The sequence below is a fragment of the Schistocerca serialis genome, chromosome 2 (genome assembly GCF_023864345.2).
Source record: "Schistocerca serialis cubense isolate TAMUIC-IGC-003099 chromosome 2, iqSchSeri2.2, whole genome shotgun sequence".
NCBI classification, from domain to species: Eukaryota; Metazoa; Arthropoda; class Insecta; order Orthoptera; family Acrididae; genus Schistocerca; species Schistocerca serialis.
The window spans coordinates 920,563,623-920,577,130 of NC_064639.1; the positions used below are offsets into that span (position 1 = coordinate 920,563,623).

The window sequence follows — 13,508 nt, forward strand, 5'->3', positions numbered from 1 at the left end:
TTTATTGAAGCTCTTCCACTAGCAAGGCTACAATATCTGCAGGTGTTACATTTGTTATGTGCCTTTTATATGTCGAACTGAATTTTTGTTTGAACAGTAGATTTGCCATTAATTTGCTGGCTGGCACTTCAACTGACAATAGGGGTTGTGCTGCATGTTTTATAATCATCTGCATCATGATGATTCCAGCCAGAACATTGCAGAAGTAGTGTTCCTATGTAGCAGAATAGTTGTCTATCCTCCTTTTCTTACTGAATGTGTTGTAGGTCTCTCTAATTTTGTTTATCGTACAGAACTGATCTTGTTTCTCTCCTCATAGGAGTTGTCAGGTGCATTTTCTCTGTTTCACCAGATTTTGCAATTTCGTTTTTGTATTGTCGTGCTGTAGTCATATACTGCTCATCACATTTATCATGCAATGCCCAGTGTCAACAGAAAGCATCGTTTTTTCCCCCCCCCCCTATTACAAACAAAGTTTATTTCTTAAATCAGAAATTATGAGCCCTTTCGATAGAGCACTAACAAATTAGTATAATATGATATTTGTTTTATTGATACTTATTAACAGGCGCAGTAAAACGTGAAGAATAAGCAGCAATCCAGCAGTGATTCAATAGTCCTGCTTACTTGGCAGTAGCAGTTAGCATGGACCAGAGCAGTGCTGTCACTGCTGGAGTATTGGCTGTTCATAGAGTCTTACTGTCCCTGTTAATACATGTCAAGAAAACAAATATCACACTAGAATAATTTGGAGTCACTCTATGGAATGGACACACAAAATTCTGCTTCAAAAATAATTTTGATGTGATGAGCACAATTGGTTTGGGCTGATTGCAGCCACACAATACAAAAAAGAAATATTTTCTGAAGAACCAGAGAAAACTCATCTGACGACTAATAGGAGAGAGACCCAACAGAAGTATTGCATCATTTCAGTAATGTGCTCAGCTGGCTATGAACAATCATTTAATCCCTGAATGAAACTTTGTCACAGATGACATTCTGTTCTTACTTATTGTGAACTTTTGTATGTATTAGGTTTTTATTTTATTTGGGATGTGATGTCATCTTTAGTAGCCATGTTTTAAATATTATTATTGTTTCTCCCTGTTATCTTGTTAGCTAGTGGAGAGGTTACAAGAAGAGAAACGAATGGAACAGATACGCCGCAAGGAAAGGAACGAAGCTCATCTATACATGTCTGTTCAAGTACTGCTAGAGGACAGCTTTGATGGCCATCAGGGTAATGATTTATACGACCCTGAACGTGCACAGTATAGAATATTCAGGGTACGGAAACAAACGACACTTCAAGAACTCCTAGAACACTTAGCAGAAAGTATGGTAAGTAGAATTTGTCATCGTGTAAATATTCAGTATGTACAAATTATGGCAGAAAATATATGCATAGTTATAATAAAAAGAAAGAAAGAAGAGAAAAAATAATCTACGATGGAGTTTGACCAATCCATTATCTTTGACAGCCTTAACTCTCACAAGTATACAAAGTTATGGAGACCAAGAACTTTGAACTCCCCTTATAAAACTGACCGTACGGTACTTTTTGCATTTATAGATTTGTATCTAGGTACCACGGAGGACAGTAGATCTTCACATGGACATTTCGTGCTTCCACAGATTGCCATCTACCACCACGTACAATGTTGTGCGTTATGAGAATAATAAAGTAATTTCAGTTCTTATATTGCCTTTTGGTGTTGCTCCTTAAACATGATGCTGATTCTAGTATATTTCATTGGCTTTCATAGAGTTGTTTGCATGTGTGAAGTGAAGTGCTAGGTATAAGTACTGAAATGGTATGCAGTTTTGAAAGTTACACTTAGTCTTTCGGGAGGAAGATCTGTGGTTCACTGACTTGCTTGTTCATTCCGAAACCCACATGAGTAAGAATACTATCTGTGTTCCTCTGTTAATCATTGTCTAAAATTTACACACATTTCTGACAAGAAGCTTAGATCATTAAGAAACTAGCTCTCCAAATACCATCTTCATTGATACAGTTTTTCCACAAGCATGAGGTAATGCAATGGGTTCAGTTCGCTATAAATTTCCATTCTTTGATTACAAAGATGGAACATATTTTTATTTATGATTTTGCTTAAGGATCCAATAAAGGTTATGCACACAGCACTGAATGTTTATCACTGTTCACCAATGATGTCTTAGCTTTGTAATAGTCATGTAGGGCAGAATGTCACTCACAAGCACATTCAACAAATGGCTTGTACACACAGACTGGTGAAGCTCTTCCAGTCGACAGCAAGTTCGGGTAATAATACAACACTGCAGTGAAATCAAATAGTGCACATGCACTGAGTGTCATGTTGTCATTTGTTGCATATATCTTCATGTAGAATCATTTCATCCACTTATCAAATGATGTAGCAGAAAAGCATAGCTAAAGATCACTCTGACAGGAAGCTGCATTTGTACACTCGTAATAGTTATCATTTTTGTTCACACATTATCTTTCCAAATTAGATATAATTTAAAATACGAGTGAAAGAAAATTGGTTAGCTAGTCAGTATTTTAATCTTGAAGTTTTTCTATCACGAAAAACATACCATTGTGTTGACGGTGTGGTCAGTATTGAGGTTATGACCTTGAAGCCTGGTCGAAACACATACACAGTGTTCATAAATTATGCAATATATGTAGCTGATATCAGTCTTTCAATGGTTAATCTGAAGGCGTCTCGCAGTTGTCCAGATAAACTTTCATGCATGATAATGGACAACTGATTGCAAACCTTGATCATCATCGAATCAGTATTTATTTGCAGAAAATTGAACTGTTTTCATTATTACTAATTCAGTAGTTCAACTGGATACAATATACCATTATTAACATGATTTTGCATATTGAGCCACAATTTATGCCTGTGTTTGTGTTTATCACAGATGTTAATTTTTGGAATCCCTTGTAGTTAGATAAAAGGTGAAAGCTGAATGACAACTGCTCCTTCCTTTTTTTCTTAAATTATATTGATTAGCTTTGTCTCTGCTGATCTTCACAACAGATGCGTTCCCTCTCATCGTGGGATCTGAGTGACTTGCTCTTTTTAACTTTCCCCAATCTTCCGTCCTTTCCTCTGTGAGGAAGGAACTGATACTTCTGGAATGGTTTCTTGTACTTTCGTATGTGTGTTTCAGCAGAACCAAGAATTTCGTCTCCTGTGAAAGACTTAATTTATGCATAACAAACGGGGTACATTTATTCACAGTACTGTGAATGCCAAACAATGCTTATGTACTATTGAATAATTTTTATGAATATTGTTAAATCCATGTGATGATAGAAGAGATAGATATTGCAGACATTGTCCTCGTATTGGACGTGATGACAGAATTCATTTAATTTGAATTGATTGTATTTGCAGAAGTATCCAGTTGACCAAATACGACCGTGGCCATTTGGATTCAGGTCAAATCAAACTTGTAGGCCAACGCTAATTGATGTTGAAGCAGACTTGCACAAGCCTATATTGGAAGTTGCTGAAAATCAGAATCCTTGGAATATTTTCTTGGAGGTTGTACCTCCAGATTCTGGTTTGCAGACTCTTCCCCCTTTTGACAAGGACACAGATGTGCTGCTGTTCTTCAAATTGTATGATCCAAAAAACAAGAGGATACATTACTGTGGGCATCATTACATGCCTGTCGCAGCAAAAGTCCGTAAGTTCTGATTACAACTGTTATCATATTTTGGTATTCCATTGTTGGCTGTTCTGTCAAACAGTATTATCAAAAATTATTTAATTATAATTATTATTTGTACAACAACAACATTTAAAACATTACTGTAGTGCACTCCAAGGAATTTTGAATGCTGTAGCATTTCCAATGTTCAAGCTAACCTGCTGTATATTGTGTCGTAGTTTATAACAGGTGAAAGTTAAAGGGTGTTTTACATAAAGTGCATATGCCAAGTCCAAAGTTTCACAGGTAGGCTCCAATAACCACATCCCAGTATCTTATTGATTTTAGCCAAACTAGAGAAGCTAGGTGCAGCCACGGATAGAAGTCCAAGAAAATCATTGTGTTGTTTAGTATACACATCAAAAAAGTTTTGCTTCACCCTGGTTTCCAGAACTCCTGAAGATAGACATTGACTGTGGATATTGTATCACAGACACAGTCCCTTTGACTATTCAGAGATGTCACTAAACCCGCCCAAAGATGTGAACAACCATGCACGAGCAGTGCCTATTAGATGGAGGGGGTCCGACAGCCAATCAGTTCGTCATTCCACCAGGAAGGAGGTATACAGCTCGTGTTGTCTGTAGTTCAACCATGCCTATATGATGCCAATATATAGTCGGTACCGCAGTTCTATCACGTCCGCATTATTACTTTGTGCCAGGAAGGGCTCTCAACAAGGGAAGTGTCCAGGCTTCTCGGAGTGAACCAAAGTGATGTTGTTCGGACATGGAGGAGATACAGAGAGAGACAGGAACTGTCGATGACATGCCTCGTTCAGGCCGCCCAAGGGCTACTACTGCAGTGGATGAACAATACCTATTAATTATGGCTCGGAGGATCCCTGACAGCAATGCCACCATGTTTAATAATGCTTTTCGTGCAGCCACAAGATGTCATGTTATGACTCAAACTGTGCATGATGTACAACTTCACTCCCGACGTCCATGGCGAGGTCCATCTTCGCAACCACGACACCCTGCAGCGCTATACAGATGGGCCCAAGAACATGCCAAATCGACCGCTCAGGATTGGCATCATGTTCTCTTCACCGATGAGTGTCGTATATGCCTTCAACCAGATAATCGTCGAAGACGTGTTTGGAGGCAACCCGGTCAGACTGAATGCCTTAGTAGACACAGTGTGTGCAGGTGGAGGTTCCCTGATGTTTTACGGTGGCATTATGGGGAGCCAATGCACACTACTGATCGTCATGGAAGGCGCTGTAACAGTTGTACAATATGTGAATGTCATCCTCCGACCGATAGTGCAACAATATCAGCAGCATATTGGCGAGGCATTCGTCATCGTGGACGATAAAATTCGCGCCCCCCTCGTGCACAACTTGTGAATGACTTCCTGCAGAAAAACATCATCTCTCGGCTAGAGTGGCCAGCATGTTCTTCAGACATGAACCCTGTCGAACATGCCTGGGATTGATTGAAAAGTGCTGTTTATTGACGACGTGACCCACCAACCACTCCGAGGGATCTACGCCGAACCGCTGTTGAGGAGTGGGACAATCTGAACCAACAGTGCCTTGATGAACTTGTGGATAGTAAGCCACAACGAATAAAGGTATGCATCAATGCAAGAGGATGTGCTGCTGGGTATTAGAGGTACCGGTGTGTGCAGCAGTCTGGACCACCACCTCAGAAGGTCTTGCTGTGTGGTAGTACAACATGGAATGTGTGGTTTTCATGAGCAATAAAAAGGGCAGAAGTGATGTTTATGTTGATCTCTATTCAAATTTTGTGTACAGGTTCCAGAACTATCGGAACCGAGGTGATGCAAAACTTTTTTTGATTTGTGTACATCAGAGAAGTGTGACAGTAGCGTCTGCAGAGAGGATAGTAGTTTTCAGGTGGTGGAAGGGGTGATCATTGTATTAATATTTTAACTAACTTTATCATTGCAAGAGACAGTTGGTTCCTGAAAATGTTTTCTTCTCTGTTTCCTGGTACAATTTTGTTTTCTCATCTGTAGTCATCAGACAGTACTTGAATATAGAATGATATGCTTGAGTTAACTGTTTGCAGTTACTGAAGAGAAGTATTTTTGTTCTTGCAGAGGAACTTATTCCAATGTTGAATGAAAGGGCGGGCTTCCCTGCAGATACAGAACTAATATTATATGAAGAAATAAAACCAAATATGGTAGAAAAAATTGAAAACTGCAATGAGCCTTTGGAGAAAGTTCTTGAAGAACTGATGGATGGTGATATTATTGTCTTTCAAAAAGACGAAAGAGAAGATTCAGAACTTCCAACATGTAAAGACTACTTTAAGTATGTATTTAATGTTATGTGACTTAATTATAGTACCACTAAATGTAAAGATTGTTTGTAATTTTTTTCTGACAGCACTCTGATGACCCTATTTAATTCTCTACAGGAAAATTTTCGAATTTCTACAGTTTTCTATTATTTATGTTACTAGTTACGCATTACAAAGTTAATCTATTAAACGCTCCTACCCAATTCAAATTTTCAGTATTAAACTATTTACCAATATGGTTTTACATAGGAATGGTTCTAACATATCTTCATCCCATTTCCCTTCAAATTATTCTCATTAAGAGTTTTGTCCCGTGCAGTCCTTCACAGGCACATAGTCTCAGCACCATTCCTCCAAATATTAATTCACCGGTCTTGGAGCTATATGCTGATTTAATTTTTAATAATCACAGGTATTGACACAACTACTTTTTCACACTCCACAATCAGTCAGTAACTGTAGCATTTAACCACATAACACTCATAGAATAAATTGTGTGACACTAAAGAATAAAATTGTGCACTTGTCATTGTTGAAAGTCATAAGAAACAATAATTGCTATAGGAGTGTTTGTGATAAAGACAAAACAGGAACTATTGGAGGAGGGCCAAAATGTCACAAATCAAATCATTAGGATAACTTCACCTTTTGGATGTTTATAATTTACCAGGGATCAGACGGAGAACAAAAGAAGGAAGGAAAATGTGCCAGAGCAGAGGAAAAGATGGAATAATACTTCTTAAAAATTTCTTGAGCCTTGTCTCACCTTCTAAGATTTGGTGAGACTTTTACTTCACTTTACAACCTTGACATATGCACTTCATTTTTCCTGTTCCCCATCTCTCTCTTCACGAGGGAATTTTAGAAGTCTTGTGCATCTGTCCTTAACCTTTATTTTTACGTGTGATTGCCATGGATGCTCCAAAGGGTAGAATATTTTTTTTTTTTGGGGGGGGGGGGGGGGTAGCTAGATGTATTCCTCTTTGTTAACCTGGTTAAGTACAGACTTGCTGGAACTGTGAGTCAGGAGCTAGTTTAATGTCCTCATTCTGTTAATAACTTCATTCGTTTGAGGGATCAAAGATCTTAGTTTTACTGTCTAAATGTAAGAAGGACGATACACAAAATTACTCATACTCAAAAGGGTTGACTAAAACATTTGTTTGTTTGCTGGACTTAATGCACTCTGGAGTAAACTACAAGCACTGGGGTTTAATACGGCGGCTTGTATTCTACACATTTGAATACTCTACCATGGGTTTATATGCCTGGCAGTCCACCTTTACCTACTCTTTTCTGTTTCTTCCTTGGTAAATGCCAATCTGTTGTGAACATAGGCGTTATAAAATTATTGTCCTCACTATAACCAAGTAAAAGATGTTCGTATTATGCTTCTTGCCTTTTGTTCCCCCCCCCCCCCCCCCTATCTCTCTCTCTCTCTCTCTCTCTCTCTATATATATATATATATATATATATATATATATATATATATATATATATATATATATATATAAAAACAAAGATGATGTGACTTACCAAATGAAAGTGCTGGCAGGTCGACAGACACACAAACAAACACAAACTTACACACAAAATTCAAGCTTTCGCAACAAACTGTTGCCTCATCAGGAAAGAGGGAAGGAGAGGGAAAGACGAAAGGATGTGGGTTTTAAGGGAGAGGGTAAGGAGTCATTCCAATCCCGGGAGCGGAAAGACTTACCTTAGGGGGAAAAAAGGACGGGTATACACTCGCACAAACACACATATCCATCCACACATATACAGACACAAGCAGACATCTGCTTGTGTCTGTATATGTGTGGATGGATATGTGTGTTTGTGCGAGTGTATACCCGTCCTTTTTTCCCCCTAAGGTAAGTCTTTCCGCTCCCGGGATTGGAATGACTCCTTACCCTCTCCCTTAAAACCCACATCCTTTCGTCTTTCCCTCTCCTTCCCTCTTTCCTGATGAGGCAACAGTTTGTTGCGAAAGCTTGAATTTTGTGTGTAAGTTTGTGTTTGTTTGTGTGTCTGTCGACCTGCCAGCACTTTCATTTGGTAAGTCACATCATCTTTGTTTTTAGATATATATTTCCTACGTGGAATGTTTCCCTCTATTATAACTATATATATATATATATATATATATATATATATATATATATATATATATATATATATATATATAAAAAGCGCTGGCAGGTCGATAGACACACAAACATACACACAAAATTCAAGCTTTCGCAACAAATTGTTGCCTCATCAGGAAAGAGGGAAGGAGAGGGGAAGACGAAAGGAAGTGGGTTTTAAAGGAGAGGGTAAGGAGTCATTCCAATCCCGGGAGCGGAAAGACTTACCTTAGGGGGAAAAAAGGACAGGTATACACTCGCACACACGCACATATCCATCCACACATACAGACACAAGCAGACATATTTAAAGACAAAGAGTTTGGGCAGAGATGACATCTCTGCCCAAACTCTTTGTCTTTAAATATGTCTGCTTGTGTCTGTATGTGTGGATGGATATGTGCGTGTGTGCGAGTGTATACCTGTCCTTTTTTCCCCCTAAGGTAAGTCTTTCCGCTCCCGGGATTGGAATGACTCCTTACCCTCTCCTTTAAAACCCACTTCCTTTCGTCTTCCCCTCTCCTTCCCTCTTTCCTGATGAGGCAACAATTTGTTGCGAAAGCTTGAATTTTGTGTGTATGTTTGTGTGTCTATCGACCTGCCAGCGCTTTTGTTCGGTAAGTCACCTCATCTTTGTTTTTATATATAATTTTTCCCATGTGGAATGTTTCCTTCCATTATATATATATATATATATATAAAAACAAAGATGAGGTGACTTACCGAACGAAAGCGCTGGCAGGTCGATAGACACACAAACATACACACTAAATTCAAGCTTTCGCAACACACTGTTGCCTCATCAGGAAAGAGGGAAGGAGAGGGGAAGACGAAAGGAAGTGGGTTTTAAGGGAGAGGGTAAGGAGTCATTCCAATCCCGGGAGCAGAAAGACTTACCTTTGGGGGAAAAAAGGACAGGTATACACTCGCACACACGCACATACAGACACAAGCAGACCTGTCTGCTTTAGTGCTTTGAAATTGACTGTTTAAAAAATGTGCTGGGTGTTGTGTGCTTTTTGATTGGAATATTTGGTTTTGCAAAAACGTTTGCCGCCCTATTCGATAAGTACAGAATTTGCAGAATCTTAATTTGCACCTTTTGTGGGCATTCATAGTCATGCAACACATATGTGAGTGTGGCCTCAGCAGCCAGCAACTGCACTGTGTGTGTGTGTGTGTGTGTGTGTGTGTGTGTGTGTGTGTGTGTGTGTGAGAGAGAGAGAGAGAGAGAGAGAGAGAGAGAGAGAGAGAGACAATGCTACAGATAGAACCAACAAGGCACTTAGCATAGAAGTAGAACTGAAAATTATTCTCCTCACACAGTAGTGGAAGACTTTTGAAAAGGTCGAAATACGATGACAATTTTTGCTTTTTGGTCCATATAGTGTAGAGTGTGGACACTGTAAACTGGCAGTCGGCTGTAATCGTTAACTAACTAGAAGTTTGACCATCAGAATGGAGAGGAACAGCATGGGTCACAAGTCCCGACTCCCTCTCACAGAGCAGCAGGCTGGTAAAGCAGAACTGACATGTGATCATTAGGATCACCAGTCCCTTCTGGTGTTATGAGAGCCCTAATAAAATCAGTGATGGATCAGGATTAGTTTTTCAGTTCATGTCAAAATGAGAAAATGGGCCACGCAAAATACAAAGCTTATGGTAATGGCTACTGTGCAGTTGCTTATTGAGGTTGGCAGTATTGTAAAAAAAGTTGTTCGGACCCAACCTCTACTGTTTTTGATGCAACCCAGTTCAAAACATCCACCACCTAAAATGGTGACATTGGAAGTGTCTTCATTTTATAAACCTTTGACCTTTAGCTAGCAGACAAACATATGCCTTCTGGTCCTGGAAATTGAACTCTGGATGATACTTTGCAGATTGGTAGTATTCCTCAAGGGTGTCCACTCATAGAAGTCTTAAAGCACACTATCCAGGAAATTCTGAGGAAAGAGGCTCTAAAGTCTTAAGTGTAGCTCATATGCACCTCATGTTCGGTCAGAAGTAGCATTCCAGCGTACAGGTAAAATAGCTGTCCATAGCTTGCTAGGCTGAATGGGGTTTGATTCTACCTTCAGGCTCAGTTTTATTTTGTTTTAAAAATTATAGCAACTCTTGCTTATCAATTAAATTGTAAATAATTTTATTTTGTGAAATGGCTGTCACAGGCTACTTAAAATGTGACTTACACTTGTCAATACTTTCCTTTTAAATGTTGAATAATTTCAAATGCATTTTTAATGGGGGTAAGCTATTATAAGCAGTGGCAAGGTTATAAATATTCATTTGAGGAACCAGTGTCTTCATGGAAAAGTAGAGCATAACTGTTGCCCTATTGTATATACAAACAGGCCGATGGCCAGGAAGTGTCGAGGCCCGCACGGAACTAATCAAACAATAGGCCTTACCTGCTACAGTACCAGTTCATTCCTGACTTTTGCAGACACTGGAGTGTTCTGTACTGTGAAATATTATCAGAGTTATTACAATATTGTGAATTAAAAATGTCTGTCAATGAAGACACTGCGAAAGATTCAGAAACTGCAGATTCATTATACAGTGAAGTGTCGAAGGTGATGTTAAAAGATGTGTTTGATTTACAGTAGAGTCTCGATTATCCGATCTTCGGTTATCTGACCTTCTGTGTTGTCCGACCCTTTCACCGCACTGGCTGTGCGCCAGCCGCGACAGGTCAGTGACTAACATGTTTGTTGATACTCGGTTCATTGTCACCGTCTGCTACTCGCCACTCCTCAGTGCTAACTTAGATCTGTATTGGAGTGGATGTGTTGAACTTTGTTTATTGTAAAAATTTGTGGTGATGGCTTCAAAACGGACAAGAGTGGTGGTTTCAATGGAAGAAAAACTTAAAGCTTTAAAATGAATAGACAATGGTGAAGCTTTATTAAAAGTGGCGCAAGATTATAGCGTTGGGAAAACAACAGTTGGAGACTGGAAAAGGAACCGCAATGAAATTGAGGAGTGGTGTTCTCAGCGAGCAACCTCTGCTGTTTTGGAAGATCGGAAAACCATGAAAAAATGTGATTATGAAAAAGTAAGTGAAGCTTTGTTTCTATGGTTTACTCAACATAGAGATAAAGGTGTACCCATGTCGGGACCTGTTTTGCGGGAAAAAGCCTTCAAGTTTCATAACGAACTAAACGAAGGTGAACCTGATTTCACAGCTAGTGTAAGCTGGCTTGATAGATGGAAGAAAAGATACGGAATTTGGCTACTTAATGTCTGTGGTGAAAAGCTTTCAGCAAATTTTGGAGCTGTTCAATTGTTTAGGAATGAAATTCACAAGGTATTGAACAAGGAAAACCTAACAGGCGATCAAATTTTTGACTGTGGCGAGACTGGTCTCAATTACAAAATGTTACCGGAAAAACGTTAGCGTCAAAGACCGAAAAGACGGCGCCAGGCTACAAACGTAGCGAAGAAATAGTGATGATTCTTGAATGCAGTAACGCCACAGCAAATTTGAAAATGAAACTGTCTATGATAGGTAAGCCAAAAAAACTGAGAGCATTTAAAAATGTATCTAAAAATGCTTTACCGGTGAAATATTACAACCAAAAAAGTGCTTTGATGAGCTCAGACATTTTTAAAGAATTGTTTTTAACAAGTTCGTGCCACAAACTAAAAAGTTTTTAAAAGCAAACAACTTGCCCCGCAAAGCACTGTTGCTTCTAGACAATGCCACTTGTCATCCTAATGAAGATGAACTTAAAGATCAAGATATAAAGGCCATGTTTTTGCCTCCAAGTGTCACATCCTTATATCAGCCTATGAACCAAGGGACCTTAGAGACACTGAAGAGAAACTACCGCAGAAACTTGCTATCCTCTTTAATTAATGCTATGGACAAGGGAGAAAAGATGCTAGAGCAGTTGTGCCGTATTAATTTGAAAGATGTAGCTTATGACGTGGCCCAATCTTGGGAGAGTGTTGGAACAAATACAATTGCAAAATCCTGGAGAATTTTTGCTACAGGAAAATCAAGAAAATTCTCCAGCTGATGAAAATCTACAGCAGCCGACCGAACCAGAAAATACTACCCTACTTTTCATTGTTACGAAAAGTTCCGGGATGTGCTGATGCTGCAGAAGGTGTCATAAATGAATGGATTGTCAAGATGAAGAATTTGAAGTGACAGATGAAGAAATAGTCAACATGGTAAACAAAAAAGATGATGATGATGATGATGATGATGATGATGATGATGAAGATGAAGCGGATGTAGTGGAGGAAAGTGCGCTCAAGATTTCTCACAACGAAGGACATAAGGCCATAGAAACTGCTTTAAAACATGTAGAGCAACTGGAGGATACATTGTCTACCGAGGTTTTACTTCCAAAATGAGATTTTCACTCTGCAGCGGAGTGTGCGCTGATACGAAACTTCCTGGCAGATTAAAACTGTGTGCTCAACCGAGACTTGAACTCGGGCCCTTTGCCTTTCGCGGGCAAGTGCTCTACCATCTGAGCTACCAAAGCACGACTCACGCCCAGTCCTCACAGCTTTACTTCTGCCAGTATCTCGTCTCCTACCTTCCAAACTTTACAGAAGCTCTCCTGCGAACCTTGCAGAACTGGCACTCCTGAAAGAAAGGATACTGCGGAGACATGGCTTAGCCACAGCCTGGGGGATGTTTCCAGAATGAGATTTTCACTCTGCAGCAGAGTGTGCACTGATACGAAACTTCCTGGCAGATTAAAACTGTGTGCCCGACCGAGACTCGAACTTGGGACCTTTGCCTTTTGCGGGCAAGTGCTCTACCATCTGAGCTACCGAAGCACGACTCACGCCCGGTCCTCACAGCTTTACTTCTGCCAGTATCTCGTCTCCTACCTTCCAAACTTTACAGAAGCTCTCCTGCGAACCTTGCAGAACTAGCACTCCTGAAAGAAAGGATACTGCGGGGTCATGGCTTAGCCACAGCCTAGAAACATCCCCCAGGCTGTGGCTAAGCCATGTCTCCGCAGTATCCTTTCTTTCAGGAGTGCTAGTTCTGCAAGGTTCACAGGAGAGCTTCTGTAAAGTTTGGAAGGTAGGAGACGAGATACTGGCAGAAGTAAAGCTGTGAGTACCGGGCGTGAGTCGTGCTTCGGTAGCTCAGATGGTAGAGCACTTGCCCGCGAAAGGCAAAGGTCCCGAGTTCGAATCTCGGTCGGGAACACAGTTTTAATCTGCCAGGAAGTTTTGAGGTTTTACTTCTTAAGAGAGTACGTGATTTAGTGGCAAACAAAAGACAATTACCAACTTCTTCACACAGTAAATATCTATTCAGTCTAATTTGATTTGTGTTGTATTAAATGTTCAACTCATGTGGCCTACTTTAATTTTTGTCCCCCCCTCCCCCGTGTTTTCCGGCCT

General features: G+C 39.8%; 1 protein-coding gene across 1 annotated transcript in view; it reads left to right on the forward strand.

Moving 5' to 3' along the window:
* Window positions 1-13,508, forward strand: part of LOC126458288 (ubiquitin carboxyl-terminal hydrolase 7) — a 216,205-nt gene that overhangs the window by 130,232 nt on the left and 72,465 nt on the right. Inside the window, exons 13-15 of the mRNA XM_050095228.1 lie at window positions 1,123-1,344; window positions 3,402-3,696; window positions 5,791-6,007. Of these exons, the coding sequence (XP_049951185.1) occupies window positions 1,123-1,344; window positions 3,402-3,696; window positions 5,791-6,007 (734 nt within the window). The remainder of the gene's footprint in view (window positions 1-1,122; window positions 1,345-3,401; window positions 3,697-5,790; window positions 6,008-13,508) is intronic.